The sequence below is a fragment of the Clarias gariepinus genome, chromosome 21 (genome assembly GCF_024256425.1).
Source record: "Clarias gariepinus isolate MV-2021 ecotype Netherlands chromosome 21, CGAR_prim_01v2, whole genome shotgun sequence".
NCBI classification, from domain to species: Eukaryota; Metazoa; Chordata; class Actinopteri; order Siluriformes; family Clariidae; genus Clarias; species Clarias gariepinus.
This window is the reverse complement of record NC_071120.1, coordinates 13,032,884-13,055,203: the sequence shown is the minus strand read 5'-3', so window position 1 is coordinate 13,055,203 and position 22,320 is coordinate 13,032,884. Positions and strand designations below refer to the sequence as shown.

Here is a 22,320-nt window from a genome sequence, read left to right as displayed (position 1 = left end):
ATTTATGCCTTTGCTTTTCTTCTCATTATTAATAACAACTCATGCTCTATCTATTTAATATGACATGCAGTTTTGAAAATTTAAAACAACACATATAATTTAGAAAGAAAAAGTGGAGTGCCAAAATGGTCTATATTTAACAATTTACTCTTTCAGTTTTTTATTTACTATTTCAGTCAATCAATAGTAGAATTAATGTGGTGCCCAGAAAGTCATATGACTCTATCTTGCACAATACTGAAAAACCCCAGTCAAAAAGCAAATACAACATTAGACTTTTATATTTGTTTTTACTGAACCACATTTACATTAGGTCATTTCGGACATGGAAGCATTATTTTTTATACATTTACATTAAGGCATTTGACAGACGCTCTTATCCAGAGCGACTTACAAAACGTGCCTCTAAGTTCTGTCATTGTATGGATACTTACACTGGGTTATTGGGTTACTTACACTAGGTTACTAACTAAATAATAATAATTATTATTTTATTTTATATTATTATTTATTTTTTCACAAGCAGAAGATAAGTATCATGAGATGTGCAAGGGCAAGAAATGTGCATAGTTATAGCATTTAAATAATTGTGCCTAAAGTTTGCTTTTTACTGTGTGGTATTTAGACCAAGGTCCAAACATCATCACTTCTTTAGCTCATTTTTCTGTTAGTTCTTGCATCATGAGACACTCTGGTTTGTGATTAACTAAAGCAAGCAAAGAACGTCAAAACGCAGCAGTGTTGTTCTATTCTTTATCTTTCACTGAGTGGAACTAAGACTGCACTATGGTGGGGCTTTTATTTATGATCTGTATTATACATTTGCTGTCAGTTTCTGAGGCTAAAACGTAAGTGTATTATTATTATTATTATTATTGAAAACAGTTACATGAACACAATATTTGAACACATATATATATAAAACACATATTTGAACACATATATATTTGAACACATATATATAAAATTTTAAAATAATTATTGAGCATTAATACCCTTTGTGTGATACAATTGTTGTTGCAAAACTTGTTTTGATTATCTTACTGAGATTAATAATCAGGTTTTGTCAGGTACCTCATCACGGCACCCAAAGTTCTGCGAGTTGATGCGTTAGAGACTGTGGTGGTGCAGTTGTTTGACTATGACCAAGAAACCATAGTAACTCTTGACCTTAAAGAGAATCTGGCTTCTGAAGGCAGAAGTTATGGATCCCAGATTCTCAAACTCAACACCAACAATAATTACCAAGCTGCAGCTACTCTACGGGTACCAATAATGCACTCAATTTATCTACTATAAAATGCTGACTAAATGAAAGCAATTTTACATTGAATAATGTCACAGTACAATATTATATTTACACTGAGCTTATGTAAGTCTATGAGTCACTGGCTTCACAAATCTAACTTTGAAATAAGGCATCATTTTGTATCACTTCATTAATAGCATTAAAACTGTATAACATGATCTGAGCATTCACAATGTCAAAGAATCTCTGTAGATGCTCATATATCATTCTTATGTTTTACATGTTTACAGCGTACTGTAGAACAAGAACACAGGACATCTAATACATTGTAGCACAACATGAAAAAGATCTTCTTAGTATTTACCAGTGTCTCTGTTTTAACACACTTCACTCTTTGTCCACAGATTTTTCCAGACATTGATAAAAAAGTCACACATCTCCACCTGCAGGCCATATCTAGTTCCTTCACTAGAGACATTAGAATACCAGTCATTCATGAAAATGGTTTTATTTTAATTCAGACAGATAAACCATTATACACCCCAGAACAGCCAGGTGAGTGTATAGAAGATAGGGAATAGTGCAACTGAATTTGAATATGTGAAAATCATAGACAGGAGTGAGTATATGCACATAACAATTCCTCTCAATGTTATGGTTGTGCAGTTGAGGTGCGAGTGTACTCTTTGAATGAAGAACTGAGAAAAACAAATAGACCTGTTTTCCTAACATTTAAGGTAAGCTTTTTCAACACATTGCTGTTTCATATTGGATTCACCACCTATACCAATATGAACCCCCATTATTGTATTATAGGACCCAGATGGTGTGAAAGTGGAAATTGTTGAAATGAATTCCATCACTGGTGTGAAACCATTGCTTCCACCATTTAAAATACCATTGAAACCTAAGTACGAATAGGTTTTGTGGCTTTGTTACTTTATTACTTATTAATCAAGTACAGTGTTTTGTGATAAATGTGTAAAACTGCTCCTTGTGCAAATTCATCATCCTCAGATTTGGGGTTTGGAAAATTGAGGCTGCATATGATACTAACTTCACTACAACTGCCCTGGCTGAATTTGAGGTCAAAGAATATGGTAGCTATCACTTCAGAGTTTAACATTTTGATTATTGTGTATGCTGTTTGTCATCTAGTAAGTTGTAATAAATCTTTGTTTCTCAGTACTACCCAGCATCACAGTCCGCATTCAGCCAGAAGCAAACTACATCAGCACAGCAAACTATGAGGCTTTCAAACTGAAGATATTTGCCAAGTGAGTTTCTTGCTCCAGTAAATTGATTGATATTACACCAAAATATGTTCACACAAATTTGATATGACCAAATCATAATAATGTCTACCTTATTGCAGTATATTTTTCCTGTTTAAGCAGTAACTATGTGGTGTTCATATAATCTATGTAGAAATTTATTGGGAGAACCTCAATAAATAAAATATAACTCAATAAACACCCTTATCCTACAATAAACATTGTACCCCTATTAGTAAGAGTTCTATATCTTTGTTTTGATAATTTTAAAAAATGTCTTAACTGCAGATATGTCAGTGGGAAACCAGTCAGTTCAGCAGATGTCTACATTCGGTTTGGATACATTATCAATCAAAATGTGGTCATGATACCACACTCGTTAAACTATTATAAGGTAATGACAGCAATCATGTAAGCTTATAATTAAGAAGGAATAAAGTATTTAAAATTAGAATCAGTGCAACCAGATTAATTCTATTATGTTATTTGTGACTTCAGATGGATGATGGTAAATTGGATGTTGTGTTGAGGATCAAGCAAGCTCTGTCCAAGGTAGATTCTGGGCCTCAGGACCTGTCGGAAATGAACAACCATTTTCTCCGTGTGGCTGTTTTGCTAAAGGAGGCTAAAGGTTAGTCCTGATTGCATAAGAAATAGCATGCAGAATGATCTATTTGTGTAGCATCCTCTTGAATCAACACAGCCTCTGCACTAAGGACTGAAGCATTTTTACAAATGGCCAAAGGAGGCGGTTTAGTGACACATTTTAGGGAGTCAGATTTGGTATTCAGTAAGCTTGGTGAGCTCCAATTACTTTAACTAAGTATAGCTAAGCCATATTTAAGCAAATAATTTCCATCTTTATAAGCTCTTTTTATTAGATTATAGTTTACAGTTAATTATATATCATATATTTGAGAAGGAAAATCACAGATGAAGGAAAATCCAGTAGCAACCTAAACTTGTCATTGTTTTGGTGTTGCAAATGAGCAAGCAGTGTACACAAATCAGGTAACAGCTCAGAATTTAACAATCTAACCTCTGGCTGAGAGAAGCATTAAGGGGGGGGGGGACAATGGTTATGGTTTCAATTATGCCAGTCTACATGATGTGACAAACACAAGCCTGCTTTCATTCAGTAGTGCGAATAACATAGCCTGTATCACTTAATTTCTTATAGGTATAGCTTGTTTAGCCATGAGCCAAGCTTTATATACATTTTTACATGTGTTACTAACATAGCCCAGCGCATTACAGGGGATGGCAGCATTCTTAGACAGGAGGTCTACCTTTAAAATGTTTAAAGGACCTTAAATTGAATGACCACACACCAATTCTGCAGGGCTAAAACCTAGTGACTGCTGCATTGCTTATTGTATTACAAATAAAATCAGTGGAACCTTTTTAATCCCAATCTTTATTAGACTCTTTGCAATTTTTTTAAAATTGCAGTGAAACTGCCTTACAGCACCTGTGGTACTTAAGTGCTAGAGACCTGATAACAGATTTTCAAAGAGGTTAATGCTTGAAAAAAGTTCCCTCATCAGTCTGCAGTCCTCGGAGAAGTCCAAAATTTGAGAAAAACTCAAAATCAGAGTTTTCACAATAACTGGTGCAGTGACCTTACACAATGGGATGGCCTTAGGAAAACACATTGCTGTACAAATAAGGGTCAGCAGGTATTGATTTTCAGATTTTGTCTTTGGTCGAGGACCTACATAGTCAACTAAAACCAACACAATCTGCTTACATTTACAGTATTTAACAGATACCCTTATCCAGAGGGACTTAAATTTTTATCTCATTATACACCTGAGCAGTTTAGGGCCTTGCTCAAGGGTATTGTAGGGACAACTTGGTCGTCATGGGGTTTAAACCTGGGACGTTCTGAGCCGTAGGCCAATGCCTTAACCACTGAGCTACTCCTGATCCCTCAACTTTAATTGATGGCTGGGGTCGAGGCTCTAGAAATTGACTCTCCTGCAATTCAAGAAAGAAGGGCTTAGAAGGAAGTTAAGCTACAAAGAAGCTCCAAAGAAATTACGGGAGCAGGTGGGATAAATGAACAGGGACATCCATTTCTGCCTGAAATTCTAATTTCTAATCTCCTTCTCTGTCTCCAGTTTCAACTTCCAAATAACTACCTGTAGCTCTCTTTTCATACTGCAAGCCTTTTACTTAGCTTCCCTCTCGATATGAGCAAATTTTACATTCAGATAAGGTTTATCTCTTTACCTTTAGGCCTAAACTGCTTTAAACAAAACACATATCAAATGGACCCATATTCTCCAAACTGTTCCAACCTTGCAAGTTCAAACAAACCACCACTAAGAGCACAATTTCTTTTAGGCAATGACACTAGCTTTATGTATTTTATTTTAAATATATTGTTTAAACCTCCAACTATACCTGGGATATGTAATGTTACCAGACGATCTCCCACTTGTTATGGCCATGCTACAGTTGGGCTCTGTTGTAAGGGGGAATAGTGCAACGGTTGTAACATGAGCTGTAGATTTAGGATGTAAAGCTGGGTAAGTGGGGAAATTAGTAAATTTTTAGAACTGAAAAAGGTATTTACAGCATTTAGTACAATGTCTACAATACATACAGTGGCAAGAAAAAGAAGGTGAACCTTTTGAAATTCATGGTTTTCTGCATTATTTTGTCATAAAATGTGATCTGATCTTCGTCTGCATCAAGAGTATTGACTAATATATTGTGCCTAAAAGAATAATACAAAAAATCTGGTCATTCATATCTTTATTGAGGACAACCATAAAATCCTCATAGTGCTAGTGAAAAAAGTATGTGCATCCTTGAATTAATGACCTCAAAAAAGCAAATTGAATTCAGGTGTTAGCATACCTGGGGTCTTGTTACGAAAATGAGTTTGAAGGTGTGGACTAGATCTACTTATTAAAAAACACAAACCCTTTGGATTTTCTCTACACAAGAAGAATACACTAATGTGATGTATGTCTCACTGAAAATAGTGGATCTATGATCAAGAATTGTTGATTTACATAAAGTTGGAAAGGGTTACAAAGTGATTTTAAAGACTTTTGAAAATCACCAGTATACAGGTAGGTAAATGGATACACTTTGGGACTACTCTACCAAAAAGTAAACCCAATCTACTAGCACAATGAAGACCCATGAATGAGGTAAAGAAACAACATAGACCACAAATTTAAAGGCATCATTGTAACCGGCATTGTTACATCAAGAACTCCAGCAGAACTATAACAGCTATGACAGCATGAGGACATGAGCACAACTGGCATGTAAGGCAGCCAGCCAGAGTAGGGGGAAGCAGGATGACAGCATCCGAACATCCCAGCTTACAATAAAACTTTATGCCTGTGAAACTTCCAGATATACAGTGAGGTCAATAGGTATTTGATCACTGTGTGATTTTGCAAGTTCTCTTACTTAGAAATCATGGAGGGGTCTACAGTTTTCAGCATAGGTGCATCTCCACTGTGAGAGACAAAATCTAAAAAGAAAAATCCGGAAAATCACATTGTATGATTTTTAACAATTTATTTGTGAATTACTGTGTCAAATAAGTATTTGATCACTTGCTTATCAGCCAGATTTCTGACCATCAAAGACCTGTTATTTTGTTTTTAAATAGTCTATATGCTTCTTACTGAGCCACTCCTTGGTTTTCCTCCTTTGGGTCATTGTCATGTTGGAAGACCCAGCCACGAACCATCTTTAATGCTCTGACTGAGGAAAGGAGGTTTTTGCCCAATATGTTACAATACATGGCCCCGTTCATCCTCTCCTTAATACAATGCAGTCGTCCTGTTCCCTGTGCAGAAAAACACCCTCCATGCTTCCAGCCCCATGCTTCACTGTAGGTATGGTATTATTGGGATGATACTCATCATTCTTTTTCCTCCAAACACAGCAAATGGCGTTAAGACCAAAAAGTTCTGCTTTGGAGTTATCTGACCACAGGACTTTCTCCCATGACTCCTCTGGATCATCCAGATGGTCCCTGGCAAACTTCAGACGGGCCTGGACATGGGCTGACTTAAGCAGGGGAACCTTCCGTGCGATGTAAGATTTTAAATCATGACGTCTTAGTGTATTACTGATAGTAGCCTTGGAAAAGATGGTCCCAGCTCTCTTCATGGCATTGACCAGCTCCTCCCGTGTAGTTCTGGGCTGATTCTTCACCATTCTTAGCATCATTGATACCTCATGTATCTACTTGTGGGGTGCACAGGTGTCTTTATGACAGCTAACGACCTCAAACAGGTGCTACTAATTTAGAATCATGAGCAGAGTGTAGCTGGACTATTTAAAAGCAAAATAACAGGTCTTTAAGGGTCAGAAATCTGGCTGATAAGCAAGTGATCAAATACTTATTTGACACAGTTATTCACAAATAAATTGTTAAAAAAAAATCATACAATGTGATTTCTGGATTTTTCTTTATAGATTCAGTCTCTCACAGTGGAAATGCACCTATGCTGAAAATTGTAGACCCATCCATCATTTCTAAGTAAGAAAACTTGCAAAATCACAGGGTGATCAAATACTTATTGACCTCACTGTATTCCTATTCTAAGACAATCTATTCAGAAAACCCTGACTAAACAAACAAGATTTTCAGAATGTGGGGGCTTTGTAAAAGAGTTCTGTCCTTGCTGTTGTCTTCATTATATGAGGTACCAACAAACAGCCTGCACCTTTTAAACAAAAACCGATCATATATACCAGTGGTTCACCACAGACAGACAGACAGACAGACAGACAGACAGACAGACAGACAGACAGACAGACAGACAGACAGACAGACAGACAGACAGATAGATAGATAGATAGATAGATAGATAGATAGATAGATAGATAGATAGATAGATAGATAGATGCCAGTTTTGTTCTCCTTCCTGTTAAATTGCATTTACAAAAATATTTACTTACGTAAATGTGTGGCATGACTGCTGCCCTTCCACATGTTTTTTTTTTTACTGCAAGTGTTATTTATCCTTTATGGTCAGGTGGTATTTCCCAGGAGGCAGTTCTGTCCAGTGTAAAGTTTGTCCACACTCCGTTTACCCTGAGTCTTATTGCAACACCTCCTTTTATCAAGCCAGCTTTACCATACAGCATCAGAGTAAGTCATATCAGCTACTTGTTAATGAAACATCTTAACACACAAGCTTTTGGATTATATATTTTTTGATATGCTGCAGTTCTTCAGCGTTTTTCTTTTTTTCCTCTTTATAGGTTTTGGTGACAGACCCACTGGGTGAACCAGTAAGAGGTGTGCCAGTAAAATTAAGGGCAACAGTAACTAATGATAATAATGAACAAGAAGAGCAAATGTGCCAAGCACAGCTACATGAAATCACACAGAGATCAAGAGATGATGGTGTTGCATATTTTGTTTGCAATATTCCAACAAATGCTATAAAAGCTGTATTTACTGTGAGTAAATATGTCCAATACTATACTAGTGTAGAAATGGCAGACAATTGCAGTGTTTTTTTTTTTTTTTAGCAATTTTTGTTTCATGAAATTATTAAAAAGTATAATAAAACTGATAACCTCTTATTATTATGTAATTTATTCACTTAAAATTCTACCCTCATTTATAAATAATTCAGTTATTTTTAAAATTATGTGTTTTAAATTATATAAAAAATTATTTTAAACATGTTTAGGTATAGGAAAAATGGCTTTCATGGTATTTGAACCTGTTTGATCAATGTTTAGTGAGTTTTAATTTTGTTTTTTTAGTTTCAAACAGATGACCATAATTATCCACCAGAGAGCCAGGCTCACCTTACACTCAATACTGTGGCCTACAAGTCTGTCAATCAGCGCTATTTGTATATCAATTTACCTCCATATTCCTCAGTTTTTGACGTAGGCAACTATGCCAATATCAACATCAACTTTCATTATCGTGACTATCTTTCACTGAAGACCTTCAGTTACCAGGTAGGAGACTGCCAAATATCCAGACTTTTCAATTAAAAAAGTATTTGTCTAATTTTATGCATTTCCTTGTTTATTAATTTTTTATAGATCATTTCAAAGGGCAAAGTGGTAAAATTTGCCACCGAACAACGGATATCTGATAAAGTCCAGAGCATTAACTTTAAGGTGACTTCTAACATGGTGCCCTCTGCCCGCTTGGTGGTCTATTATGTCCTTACTGGAGCACAAACGGCTGAATTGGTTGCAGACTCTGTGTGGTTCGACGTCAAGGCCAAATGTGTCAACGATTTAGATGTAATATTATAGATCCCTAATTATTAAATGACTTTGACAGTAGATACTTTGACAGTGTTTTTAGAATGGCTTCATTGATATTTTCCTTTTTTTGTTTTAGGTTAATCTGGAAGCTCAAAATAAGGACTACAAACCCAAAGAGAAGCTTACATTGTCAGTACAGACTAAGAGTGGGAATGAAAACTCCCTGGTGGCACTCTCAGCTGTTGACACAGCCCTGTACGACCTCAGAGCCAATGATAAAAACCCACTAAACAAGGTCAACAATATATGCTCTTCTATTTATGTTGATTATTTAAACAGTCTTTAATCATTTCACAAAAATAATTATGAGGGTTTTGTGTATGCTAGCTATGGATGATGCATCATGAGAACAGTGATGATAAAGATGATGTAGTATATTCTAATAGTGTGCTGGTGTCATTTTTACAGGTTCTGCAGAAGTTTGAACGCAGTGACCTTGGCTGTGGAGGAGGAGGAGGCCGAGATAACGCTGATGTCTTTAGCCGCGCTGGACTGACTTTCCTTACAAACGCAAATGCTGATGCCTCCAATGCAGGTAAGTATTCAGTTTTCAGGACTTTAGGAATTAGGATGTCCATTTCAATCTGCAATGAATGGAGATCAACCTTGAAATGAACCAGTCTCAGAAAGTATCCCATCTGTGGTATTATAAACCATTACACTGTATAGGAGGAGAAGAGAAAACGTTCACAGTACAAGGTTCAAGATTGTTGCAAGAATATTTAATATGAAACTGTGAATGGTTAAAGAATAGTCTTTATCATTATAGCTGCAGTTCTTAGATAATACAAATCCACAGTATCAAGGTGAGATTCATTTACATAAGAACACATCTTTTTTTTAAGCATCAGGATGAACAGGGTATTATAGAAAGTAATGGACAACTATTTATGCCATAGTGTCTGTTTTTTTTTTTTCAAACGTTGTTTACATATAAATTCAGTAAATGTATACATTCATATAGCTTTAGTAACCATGTTGCGATGGTCAGGGTCAAGGTGGAGCCAATCTCTGACACATGGGTGTGCTTTTATTAAAGTAGAAACAGGGAAAACAAGCTTTCTATGATTTACGTTTATTAAAGGAGGTGTCTTTATTTCTCAGATGAGACTTGCACAGCTGTGCTCAGACCCAAACGCTCCACTCTTTCAGCCAAGGAAATGGAACAACAAGGTCAGTCCTTCTGTGTGCTCAGATTGATCAATCAAAACTATAAGAACCCTTTTCAGTAATTATGCTTCCTTATAAAAGTTTTATTTATTCAGTGGCTTCTAACAGCAGTGTTACATACACTTGGTTCTTTTAGACAACTAATCAGAACAAGGTTGTCATGAGGTCAGTATTTCTGAATAAGCTTTGCATAAATGGTAAAATGCAGACTTCCTGTGCAGCACAGTGTGGTTTGCGGGGGTTATTTTGTCTATTATAGACAAAATAACCCCAATCCACTTAATCTGATTGGTCACCTATGAATATAAACACTGATTGTAAATCTGTCCTAATAATGTTCTTCAATAAATAACTACAGGTAATAGTACAGTATGTAGCTGTGCACAACTGTGGATGAAAAAAATATACATTGCAAATGATTTCAAATAAATACTTTTTTTCTCTTCGTAGCCAGTAAATACAACGCTTTAAAACCATGCTGTCTGAAGGGAATGGAAACCACCCTTGTTCTAGAAACCTGCCTGGATGCATCCAACAAATTTAAAACTCCATACATGGAATGCAAGAAAGTTTTCCTGGCATGTTGTAATTTTGCAGAGAAACATCGGAGAAAAAATGAGGGTCCTGTCCTTTTTCACAGTCCAGGTATTCTTTGTTTGCTTGGCATAATTTTCAGCATTGGTTATAAGAATCTTATGTGAATCAAATGGCATGTCTGGTCTAAAGAACTTGGATGAATTTTAGATGTACTCTCGCTGATAAACTGTGTAATTGAACATTTGCAAAAACTGAGCAAAGAAAGGTCCAGGACTTTATAACTATACAGTGCATCCGGAAAGTATTCACAGCGCATCACTTTTTCCACACTTTGTTATGTCACAGACTTATTCTAAAATGGATTAAATAAAAAAAATTCTCAGAATTTTACACACAACACCCCATAATGACAACATAATTTTTGCAATTTTTTTTTTTTTTAATTAAGAAAGCACATGTACATAAGTATTCACGGCCTTTGTAAACCTGAGCTCAGGCGCATCCTGTTTCCCCTGTCAAATTTGACTTGCCCTTAACTGTGACCCAGCGACCTGGATTTAACTAAGCAAATAGGTAAGAGCCTTTCATTGGATAACTACTGCTGTGATTAATATGGATCAGATGGCAACAACTTATTTAACCATAACTGATGCATTGAGTAGCTTCAAAACTTTACAAAAATGTCAGAAGACATATCCTTTGATCGTGCAAAGATGTTTCTCTGTTTCAGAAGAGTTCAATTATTGTCCTGCATCAAGCAAAGAAAACTAGCAAAAATCTAGCAAAAACCCATTATAAAAACCAACAGTAGAACTCACGGCTATGTTTACGCACACACAGTGAACAGTAGAACTCACGGGACTGGGACTAAACAGCTGTAAAGCCTTAAGAAAATGTCATTCTGGCTAATCTAAAAAAGGGTTTAATTTGCTGGGGAGCATAAAGAGTGGATTGTCGAGCATTGGAAAAATGCCATGTGGTTTGATGAGTCCAGATTTATCCTGTTCCAGAGTTCTGGGCACATTGGGGTAAGAAGAGAGGGAGATAAAGTGTTGTACCCATCATGCCTAGTACCTGCTGTGCCTGTGGGGGCAGTGTTAGGATCCAGATAGCTCCCCCCGCTTCCAATGCATGCAGCATTGCTGAACCTGGCCTGTCTAGGTTCAGCAAAGCTGTGTGCCTAAAAAATGAGGTCAGCTGACTACCTAAATATACTGAATGACCAGGTTTTTCCATTTAAGGACTTTTTCTTCTAATGGCATCTTGGGCATATTCCAAGATGACAGTTACAGGATTTATTGTGCTCAAATTGTGAAAGGTATGTGATTCAGGGAGCATGAGACATCAGTTTCACACATAGGTTGACCATCACAGAGTCCAGACTTTAACCCTGTTGAGAATCTTTGATATGTGCTGAACAAGGCTTTATGTCAACTTTCCCATCATCAATACAACATCTACTGTATGGTCAAAATATTAGTGTGTTTGATCATTTTCACCGTGCAGTGTATCCGATGACAGTAGAAGTTCTGTAGCACCTTTTTGTTTTGGGAGGCAGGGGAGGATATTAAAGCATTATGGAGGGTAGCCCAACCCAAAGGTTCAACATGTAACTGAATTATTAAGTTTGCTTCGTCTTACCTGGTTTCTGAAATTTTCTTTGTCTTTGGGGGGAAATGTCTACATATTAAACTCAGGTACGTACTTTACTAAAATATAATTTTGTTTTATTGTATTTATTAGGGATTGAAATTGAATCTGCTATCCGGAAAAAGCGGTCTTTACCCGATTTGAACGAAAGATTACAGGAAAATGGTGGGTTGTCTGCTAGTATCAATAATATTTTTTTATTTTTGAACAGAGATTTTGTAGATATTTGGACTGTTTCTTCTTCGCAGCTGAAAGATACAAATCTTTTAAACCATGTTGCTTGGCGGGAACTGACAGTAGCCCGACTATGGAGACCTGCCTTGAACGTGCCCAGAAATTAAAAACCCCGTACCAACTATGTAGAAGAGCTTTCCGTGAATGTTGCAGCTTTGCTGAAAAGCTTCGGGCAGAAAGTATTGGCATCACCCTTGCCCGTACAGGTATTCTTTAGTTGCTTGGCACCATGAGCATTTCGGTTTTATGCAAATGTGAAATACTTATTTTAACTGTAAGATAAAGAACTGCTTAATATGAAGGGGATAAATGTCATGTCTTATTTGGATGCAGAAATTGAGTTTCTGCTGGACTTGAAGACAGAGCAGGTCCGCAGCTATTTCCCGGAGAGCTGGTTGTGGGAAGAACATGAAACTGAAAAGTGAGAACATTTTAACATTAACATTATAACATTACCTTGTAATTTTTAACTTGAATAGATTGAATTTTTAATTTGAACAAAACAACATGTAGGTCTGGATTGCTACACATCACTAAAAGCCTTCCTGATTCGCTGACTACTTGGGAGGTCAGAGCTGTTGGGGTGTCCAACAATGGTGAGATACGGCATTTGCCACTGCCGTTAGAATTCATAAAATTACATAAAAAAATAAGATGAGAAATTAATTAATTTACATAATGATCAAGTAAAATTCATTTTGTCTTCATAGAAGATCTTGATATTTTTTGATGTGTTCTATTAATGTATCTCATGTTTTGCTGCCACAAAAAAGGAATATGTGTCGCGCACCCCCTAAAGGTGTCAGTTCAGCAGGCAGTGAGTGTAGATGTGCCTCTGCCTTACTCTATGGTTCGGGGGGAGCAGATCGAGCTCAGAGGCTCAGTCTACAATGAGAATTATGCAGCTACAACAGTAAGATTTTTAGTCTTCTTTCTTAAAAACCTTTTTGTTTGTGTTTAATATTTTTGAGGTGAATGTGTCTATTTCATACCATAATGAGGTACAGTCTTTACATGAGTAAAAGGTTAGAATGTATTACCATGGCCTATAACTAATACCCATCTTTGGGTCTCGTCTTTCTTTTTCTCTTTCTATTTTGCACCATGATCAGTACAGTGTAACTTTGTCAGCATCAGAAGGGGTTTGTGTGTTTCGTGGAACTCTTCTGGCAGATGATGGTTTTCAACAATTTAACCAAGGCAAGATTGAGGGCAATTCTGTGGAACTTGTCCAGTTCTTCATCATGGCATTAGAAGTGGGCAATCATAAACTCAGCTTCACTCTTACAACCAAATGGGGAAGAGAAACAGTGGTCAAGACACTGAGAGTGGTGGTAAGAAAACACCAAACATTCCTTAAGTAAAAAATAATTTACAAGTCTTATTTTTAATGCCTATCAGGTCTGAACATCAACATTTTCACTATTTTAAAAATAACTACAGTAGGTGCTGGCATAACTTTTCTTCTTCTCATGTTGTCAACGTAGATAGAAACATACTGCAATGCTATATTTTTTTAACAGCAGTGTTATTTATTTACTTTTTTATTAGCCAGAGGGAATTAGAAAGGAAATATTAATTGGACGCAGGATTGATCCAAATGGCATCTTTGGTAAGAGCTTTCATATGAATTCCATTTTGTCCTGGAAAGATGTAATGTGTGAAGTAGTAACACTACGTGTCAAGTAGTAATGCCAGGCCTTTTTCAATCAGGCACATCTGTGCTGCGTATTGAGCTAAGAAACTCCCTTCCTCAAAAGATTGTGCCCAAATCCACTGTGGAACGTCTGCTAACAGTGAATGGTGAGTTGCCTAGAGAAGAAAACCCTAGAGGTTTAAACAATGTCAAGCTTAAAGATTTCTTAGAGGTTTTAAGGAATAAGCGTCAAATACTCTATCTTGCCCAAGTTCAATACATTCAAATATCCTACCCTGTCTCTGTTCAGGTGAAGTTCTGGGAGAGTTGCTGTCCATCATTGTAAACCCAAAAGGGTTGACACAGTTGACTAACCTGCCCAGAGGCTCTGGAGAGGTGGAACTCATGGGTCTTCTTCCCATATTCTATGTGTATGATTATATCGAGCAGTCTGAGCAGTGGGGGAAAATAAGGGGATTTGAAAACAGCGTTTTTCTAAAAAGGAAGCTAAATGAGGGTAGGTCATGTTTTATACTAGACCAGATATTGAAGGACATTATGTCTCTAACACACTAATTTATGTTGATGATCATGAGGATTTAAACACCTGTAACTGTAGAGCTTTTAAGAAGATCTATGTTTGTGGTAAAATTAACAATACACACTAAGACTAGAGAGCTGTGTAGCCATAAGAAAATCACTTGTTAGTAAGACAAGTCGGCGAAGATACTCCCATTTTTTTTTAGTAGTATAAAGATTTTGCTTTAGAGAAATGGAATACATTTTGCTTGTGTTCTGATGAGTCCAGATTGGGTATGTCAAGGTAAGAAGGGAGGTTTGTATGATGTGGGGTTGCTTCAGATGGTCAGGTCTAGGCTCAGCAAAGTTATGTGGCACTCAAAAGTCATCCTGAATGTACTAAATGACCATGTTATTATGCAATCCAAAAATCATTTGAATTGATCATCATTAAATGTCTTTTAGAGCCTATAGAGTGGTTTGACTCTCCCATACATAACTGATATATGATACTGTTATAACAGGCAATATATGCAGATATGTGATGAATTATAGAAAAAGCAACAAAAATTACTTAAATAAAGGGCTGGACCACCACAACTTTTGTGAAAAAAGTAATACCATTGTTTCTTTGATATATTCCCCTTAACAGGTGTTTAAATAATGGGGTGAGAGCACTGTATGACACATTGCTACAAAATCTCCCATTGGTTTCAATGGTGTTGAGATCGAGTGAAACTGTGAAAACTGTGAAAGCTATACCATATATTTACACCATTTTTATAATTATTAAACGATTCAATAAGATCTCATGTTCTGAGGATGGGGCGGGTCAACATGGAAGAGAATGTTCCAAATAGGATAGAAAAAAATATCATGACAAGATAAAGGTGATCAGTCAGAAAAACTGTAGCCAAACCATGGCAGCAAATCACACTCTGAGTTTAATGACAGCCACTGTTTTTTCTTAACCTTGTCACCCATTTTGTACACTCCATTAATAATGTAAAGACAAATGATGAAACTTGTTTGTCCTTACTGTAAGCATGAATTAAAAGCATCTGCTACTTCTTTCAGGTATCACCAGTATTATGTCATTTAAGATTAGATATGAACACTGTTTCAGTTTATGGAGGAACAAAGAACCCAGCACATGGTAAGTAACAATCTGAAGATGCAGAGGTTTTATGCTTTCTTCACCACAAATTATCTAATCTTATCCAAACCCAGATTTATAAAGCATCATGGTTTATCCTTTTTAAATTACTGTGATTTTTTGATATCATGCACATAATTTAATTGCTGCAATCCTAACTAGACTGATATGCATTAATAAGCGATTAAACCCACTCAAATTTAATTCCTATACAGGTTGACTGCTCTGGTGGTGAAGACTCTGGCATCTGTAAACAAATATGTAACTGTGGATCACGATATGCTGTCTGGAACTGTTCGCTGGCTGATTTCAAAATGCCAGAATCCAGATGGCTCCTTTAAAGAGATATCCAGCTACAAACCTATAAAGCTTATGGTACAATCATCATACTATTTATGCATATTTTTAATTTGACATTAAATGTAACAACATTTTTCCACAGTAATACACAGAAACAGTAATTGCTTGTATCAGGTGGAATGGCTAAAATCTAATAACTATCAATAGCTTTTCAATTAACCATTGTGTCTAGAGGACTCTTGTAGGCCCTGAGTTCCACGTGATAGGTTCCAGAGTCCACATGACCCTATATAAGATAAGCGATTTGAAAGAAGGATGGATAATAATAAAAATAATAATAATAATAATAATAATAAAAATAAAAATATCCCCATTTCTCATTAACAAATGCTATAAGTAATAAATGTAAATAATGTAAACATAAGGCAATTATGTGCCTGGCTGTGTCTAATAAGCTGCATCTATGCATTTTAATAGTATATACTGTATTGTGTTGTCTCGATTTTCAAGGGTGCAGGGGCGGATGCCACTGAACAGTCTGTGTATCTCACATCCTTTGTTGTAATTGGGATCAAACATGCCTTGACAGTTCCCAAGTCCAACCTGGAAGTAAGAATTATCTTGTCTTTAGTTCATTCATCCATTAATATGCTCTGCACAAAAAAATAACATCTTAATAATCTATCAATATAGTGATGTAGTATTTCATATGCAAGAGCCTAACAAGGAAAATCATCTGTCTCACCAGATGTACGCACAAGGAGTGGAAAGGGCAGTACGCTACCTGTCTTTACATGTTACAAAGGTGAAAAGTTTGTATGTAAGAGCCATAGCGGCATATGCCATGACCCTTGTTGACCTCAACGACCGACATGCAGTCACACTCACTGATAAGCTTAAAAAAGAGTCACAAGTTAAAGGTAAAGAGTAATTTCTCATCTTCAAAACACCAAGCATTAAATGTATAACACTATTAAAAACGGTCACATTAACTATTATACTGTATGTGGAGTGACACACCCATACAAATAGTATTATTTTATGGAGATTTCTGAATTTAGGAAACCCAGTAACTGTCCGGTTTTGGGAGGAGAGCAAAGCCCCTGAGGACCCACTGAAGCCAAATAGAGCCACTGCACTCTCAGTGGAGACCACGGTCTATATGCTACTCAACACTTTACTCAGAGGAGACTTAACTTATGCCAAGCCGATCATCCAATGGCTCACTGATGATCAACGATATGGAGGAGGCTTCCATTCAACTCAGGTACGTAGCCACAGTAGAAAGAACTAAGCTAAAGGCAAACCAGGGGAAAAAAAGGATGGCATGCAATATGCCAAAAGCAAGCACAGGCCAGTAAACATAAGATATTTTTCTAAATTCATATTCTTTCTCGCATAACATACTGTACAGTAAAATTACAGAATATTAAAGACCATTATAGCCTCATACACAAACATACTGTACGATATACTGTAATATGGTAAAATGTCCAAATTCTAATGCCTCTAAGGATGCTTTTGCTCTGATTATCAGGACTCTATTTTAACACTGGAGGCCTTAACCAAGTACAGTATTTTGGGTCGTAAAGCCGTTTTACAAATGGAGATTGATGTGTCATACCGAAAAAAAGGAAATATTGGTCGTGTTACTTTGACACAGAGCAACCCTGTGGGCAAACCCATTGAGGTAAGAATCCTCTGTGCTGTGATAGTATTTACTATTCTTAAACACTGTGAAACATTTTTGTTAAGTGTATAAATAAGTGTATTTATTCCTAAAAAAAAATAAATAACATTTTGACGTTTCTATTAAAAAGATAGAACATGCTGAGGATGTCATCCTGAAAACAGGATACAGCACAGGGGTGTCATTTGCTAATGTGAGTGTCATGCAAATATCACCAAAATACTATCAAAGACAGATATTTCTCTTGGGTGACATTTTGTCCTTGTTAATTATCCAGATACTGTAAATCTGTCAATTTGCTGTCGAAATGTGTTATTTTTGAGGGGCATGTGGGTATAATAATTCTTCCATTTCTTTCTGTGTTTAATATGAATTTTCTTCCATTTTCTTTCTTCCATTTATTTCTTTAATAAGTTGATAAAATTGTCTTTAATAAGTTGATAAAAATGCCATTTTATACTGTATGTTGCTCACAAAATCCTTAATATCATACAAAGGGTTCTTAGGGCATATGCCTACAGTATATGTCTGTGTGGCTTTCCATTCCATGGCTTCCAAAAACAAACAGTTCATTAGCTTATGTTTTTTCTTTCACAGTTGAGAACAGTGTATTACGAAATGACAGAGAGCAATGATAATTGCAATTTCGACATAACAATAGAAGTTTATCCCCGTAACCAAGCTTCAAGAGGTATGTTGACGTAATGATAAATATATTTTTAACTCTTTCAAAATAAATATCAATTATGACAAAGATCATTTTATTTCACCAGATCCTATTCTTCTCTCACCACGAATAGTCGCCTGTGCCAAGTGAGTACCCATCTGTTCTATAGAACAGCAAATTCTGTGATCATTTGAATAGGAGAAATCAAATGTTTCCGGAACGTTGGGGTACCCGTTTCTATCTATAGAGCTGTATAACAGAAAGGAGTAATGTAAAAGCTTAATCCAGTGGTTCTTAACCCTAGTCCTTGAGGACCACCTGCCCTGCACAATTTCTCAGCTCCCAGCACACCTGGTTTATCTAATCAGCTAATAAACACCCGTGTATTTTACTACTGCAAATGATGAAACAGAAAGGCCATCCAGAGTTACTGTGTGATCAGAAAGCATTTGTATAGATGCATGAAATCATAGAACAAGTAGAGGAAAGTTAATTAGCATTTAGTGTCTTCACACATCCCTCAACTTCATCTGGCTTCGCGGAGACTACTATGCGCCATCAGCAAAACAGTGGAAGCTAATACCATGCTTATGAATGATGCTGTGCAGAGGAAGCATGTAAAGAGAAAATAGCAGAGGCCCAAAAACTGAACCCTGTGAAACACCAAACTTTACTTTAGTATATATAGAATAGTCACCTAAGATCTAAGCCAGTCACATAAGTCAGAGTCACATAAGATCTAAGCCAGGAGAGGGCCTCCCTTACCTACTGCAACATTTGATGCATGATCAGTGATGTCAAAAGCTCCTCTAAGGTTGGGTAATCCAAGCAATGGGACACAACCCTGATTTGAAGGAGATAATCTACCACTTTAATCAGCAGACCCCACAGAATGAACATAAATATGGTGTGTCGACAGAAATGACCAGATTGAGAGGAAATCTGAGTACAGTCATGGGGGTCTGTAAATAATAATCCACTGAGCAGACTTATTGTTTGTGGATACTTTTTATGTTAGTATAGATAACTTTAAATGCATTAAATTTGCATTTTGTACCATAGTCTGAAATATCATTATACAGTAAATAACTGTGATGCCTCCCCTCCTTTAATAGTTGTACACACACAATGCAAAGACAACTGTAGGTATTGGGACTAAACAGCTGTGGAGCCTTAAGAAAACCACTTCTGAGTGAGGTTTATCAGAAAACAAAATTGCTAAGGAGCATAAAGAATGAACTGTGAAACATTGGGAAAATGGTCACCTGGTTTGATGATTCAAAATTGACTCTGTTCCAGAGTCGTAGGCCCATCAGAGTCAGAAGAGAGGTGGATAAGGTGATGCACCCATCATGCCTAGTATGTTCTGTGCAAGCATATGAGGGCAGTGTTATGATTTGGGGTTGCTTATGTTGGTTAGGTCTAACAATGTTATGTACCCAAAAAAATTAGGTCAGCTGCCTACCCGAATATACTGAATGACCAAGACTCAACACGCTCAAATTGTAAAAAATAAGGCAGCAGGTTCAGGGTTCATAAGACATGGATTGTCCACCACAGAGTTCAGACCTTTCCCCCATTTAGAGTCTTCCAAATGTGCTGCAGAAGCCTGAAAAAAAGAAGGCTTTATGCAGAGGTCTCTCATTAATACAAGATCTCTGGATGTAAATAAATCTTGTGTCGTTGCATATAGTCCTGCGTTGACAAAACCAGTCCTACAAAATATTAGACTGTGAAACTTTTTTGGGCCAGCCAGTGTATGATATAAAAGGATGTGTAATTATAGCACCCTCTATTGGCTAACAGGACCATAGAAACAATTCTATGTACAACTGTCTCCTCTACTTCTTTACAGCACATGTTAACCCATATGTAAAATAATTTCAAGCATTGCTTGTGTGTGTGTGTGCGTGCGTGTGTGTGTGTGTGTAATGTCCCAGTAATGTTTATGTTTTACAGATATAAGAAACGTATAAATGAGGTTGAGAATGAGGCAGGTCACACAGTAATGGAAATTAATCTTCCCACTGGTGTGAGACCAATCCAAGAGGACCTTCAAAGGGTAAGGGACAGATATAAGGTTCTTTATTGCTGCTGAACTCCAGAGTTGTAGGAGAAATTTAACAGTGCTTTATTTACTACACGTATTTGCAGTTTACTGATGGACTTGAGAGCCGAATTTCTGACTATGAAATAACTGGCAACCAAGTGATTGTGCAGTTAGATTCTGTAAGTATAAATTCTGACATTTTTTAGCTGATTAGTAACAGACACTGAGTAATAATACTAGTGTGTTCACATCTGTTTGATTCTAAGTTGTGCTTTTTTCTGCGTCTTATAGATCCCTTCAGACGAATTCTACTGTGTGGGCTTCCGTATTCAAGAGGTGTTTAGAACTGGCTTGAACAGCGGCTCTGTGTTCAAAGTGTATGAGTATCACGATCCAGGTGAAAATCATGTTTATAAAGGGGACCTGTGGCCCATTCTTCTGAATTAAAGTATCACTATACTTTAATTCAGAAGAATGGACCACAGGTCCCCTTTATAATGCTTTGATACTATATGATGAGTACCATATAGTATACATATATACTAAAGTATATATATATATATACACTGTATGTCTTGTTTTTGTCTACAGACAATCAGTGTACAAAGTTCTACTATAGTCAGAGTCGCAGGCTTCTCCGTCTCTGTGATGGAGACCAGTGCCAGTGCATGGCAGGTAAGACCCACACACACACTTTTATACTTACCCAGGGAAATACAGTACTGTAGAGGTTTACTAATGGAACCCAATGACTGATAAGCTTTGTAAATTCTAAATAATAAAGACCAAAAGGTATTGACATACCGTCTACCTGTCTGTCTCCTGCCCCTTCAGCTGAATGTTGCAATTTCAAGGCCGGCATTGACCCGAATCTTACTGTCGAACAGAAAATACGTGATGCGTGCAAAGAGAACATTAAATATGGTAAATACACAGTCAATAAACTATGGAACTAATAATAATGTGCTAAAGTAATGAAAATAGTAAACGTTTCACATCATCTACCACTGTAGTCTGACATTTTTAGTAACTGCTTCTGACAAGTTCTGAAAATGATCTTTCTCCCAGTTTTAAAAGTAAAAATAACATCAACTGAAGCAGACAGTGATTTTATGACATACAATGCAGAGGTGGAATCTGTCATTGAAAAAGGTGAGTGCACACATCTCTGGCTTCACCTTCTATAAAATTATATTTCATACATGTAACCTTCATAATTCCAACTAAATGTCTTCGTCACAGGGATATTAGACATAACTCGGGCAGGTTCCTCTGAGGTCAGCTTTGTAAAGAGGGCAACTTGCACATCAACAAATTTGGAAATTGGCAAACAGTACCTGATTATGGGTGCAGATATCATGCAGCTTCGGGTAAACCGTAGATACAAGTAAGTCTCTGACTCTAACTTATGCATACCTTATGCAACTGCATCCAACATGATTTCTGGACTAATTTTCATTAATATATTTGAACAATTGAATGTTGTATTATGGTTTGTTTTTCTCTAATCAGGTATAAATTTCTATTGGACTCACAAGCTTCGGTGGAGTGGTGGCCCTTGGATTCTGACTGCCAAACAAACTCTTGCAAACAATACACCAATGTTTTAAATAATTTTGAATTTGATTACCTTACTACAGGCTGCCCTTAGGGTAGCTGTTCTACTTTATAACAGCTGTATTTTCATTTATTCTGGAACATAATATCAAAGCATTGTTATTTTGCATTGTATAAAGCATTGTTGACTTTCACAAATGAATGAATTTGAAAAGTTGCTTAAACATCTATACAGACTAATTGAGAAAACATTTTAGTTGTTGTAATTATCCAAAATACACAAAAGTTTGTTTATACCTGACCTTCACACCCAAATTTAGTTCTTCCAAAAAAAATGTTTGCTACAAAG

The 22,320-nt window shown here is 36.5% G+C and overlaps 1 protein-coding gene across 1 annotated transcript; it reads left to right on the top strand.

Annotated features, from left to right (window-relative positions):
• The first annotated feature begins 769 nt into the window (after positions 1-769).
• c5 (complement component 5) lies at positions 770-22,137 on the top strand. The gene is made up of 43 exons (XM_053481655.1): positions 770-848; positions 1,071-1,266; positions 1,654-1,804; positions 1,916-1,986; positions 2,066-2,160; positions 2,267-2,349; positions 2,436-2,526; positions 2,812-2,917; positions 3,022-3,154; positions 7,542-7,657; positions 7,771-7,971; positions 8,284-8,487; positions 8,575-8,781; positions 8,882-9,040; positions 9,214-9,340; positions 9,910-9,978; positions 10,426-10,620; positions 12,256-12,327; positions 12,411-12,602; positions 12,730-12,817; positions 12,910-12,992; positions 13,170-13,309; positions 13,509-13,730; positions 13,948-14,008; positions 14,110-14,199; positions 14,343-14,549; positions 15,629-15,707; positions 15,923-16,082; positions 16,518-16,616; positions 16,756-16,927; positions 17,069-17,274; positions 17,545-17,697; positions 17,828-17,890; positions 18,295-18,388; positions 18,471-18,510; positions 20,324-20,426; positions 20,519-20,593; positions 20,706-20,811; positions 21,006-21,089; positions 21,249-21,338; positions 21,483-21,566; positions 21,657-21,801; positions 21,927-22,137. The coding sequence occupies exons 1-43, from the start codon at positions 787-789 to the stop codon at positions 22,063-22,065; spliced, it is 5,313 nt and encodes a 1,770-aa protein (XP_053337630.1). The 5' UTR covers positions 770-786; the 3' UTR covers positions 22,066-22,137.
• The last annotated feature ends 183 nt before the right edge of the window (positions 22,138-22,320 follow it).

What these genes read in the sequence shown, in the direction of transcription:
- c5 (XM_053481655.1), top strand. Translation starts at nt 787, where the DNA reads ATGGTGGGGCTTTTATTTATGATCTGTATTATACATTTGCTGTCAGTT. An exon ending in TGAAGACCTTCAGTTACCAG is followed by an intron (nt 8,488 to 8,574) that starts GTAGGAGACTGC and finishes AATTTTTTATAG; the next exon opens with ATCATTTCAAAGGGCAAAGT. An exon ending in CATCACCCTTGCCCGTACAG is followed by an intron (nt 12,603 to 12,729) that starts GTATTCTTTAGT and finishes ATTTGGATGCAG; the next exon opens with AAATTGAGTTTCTGCTGGAC.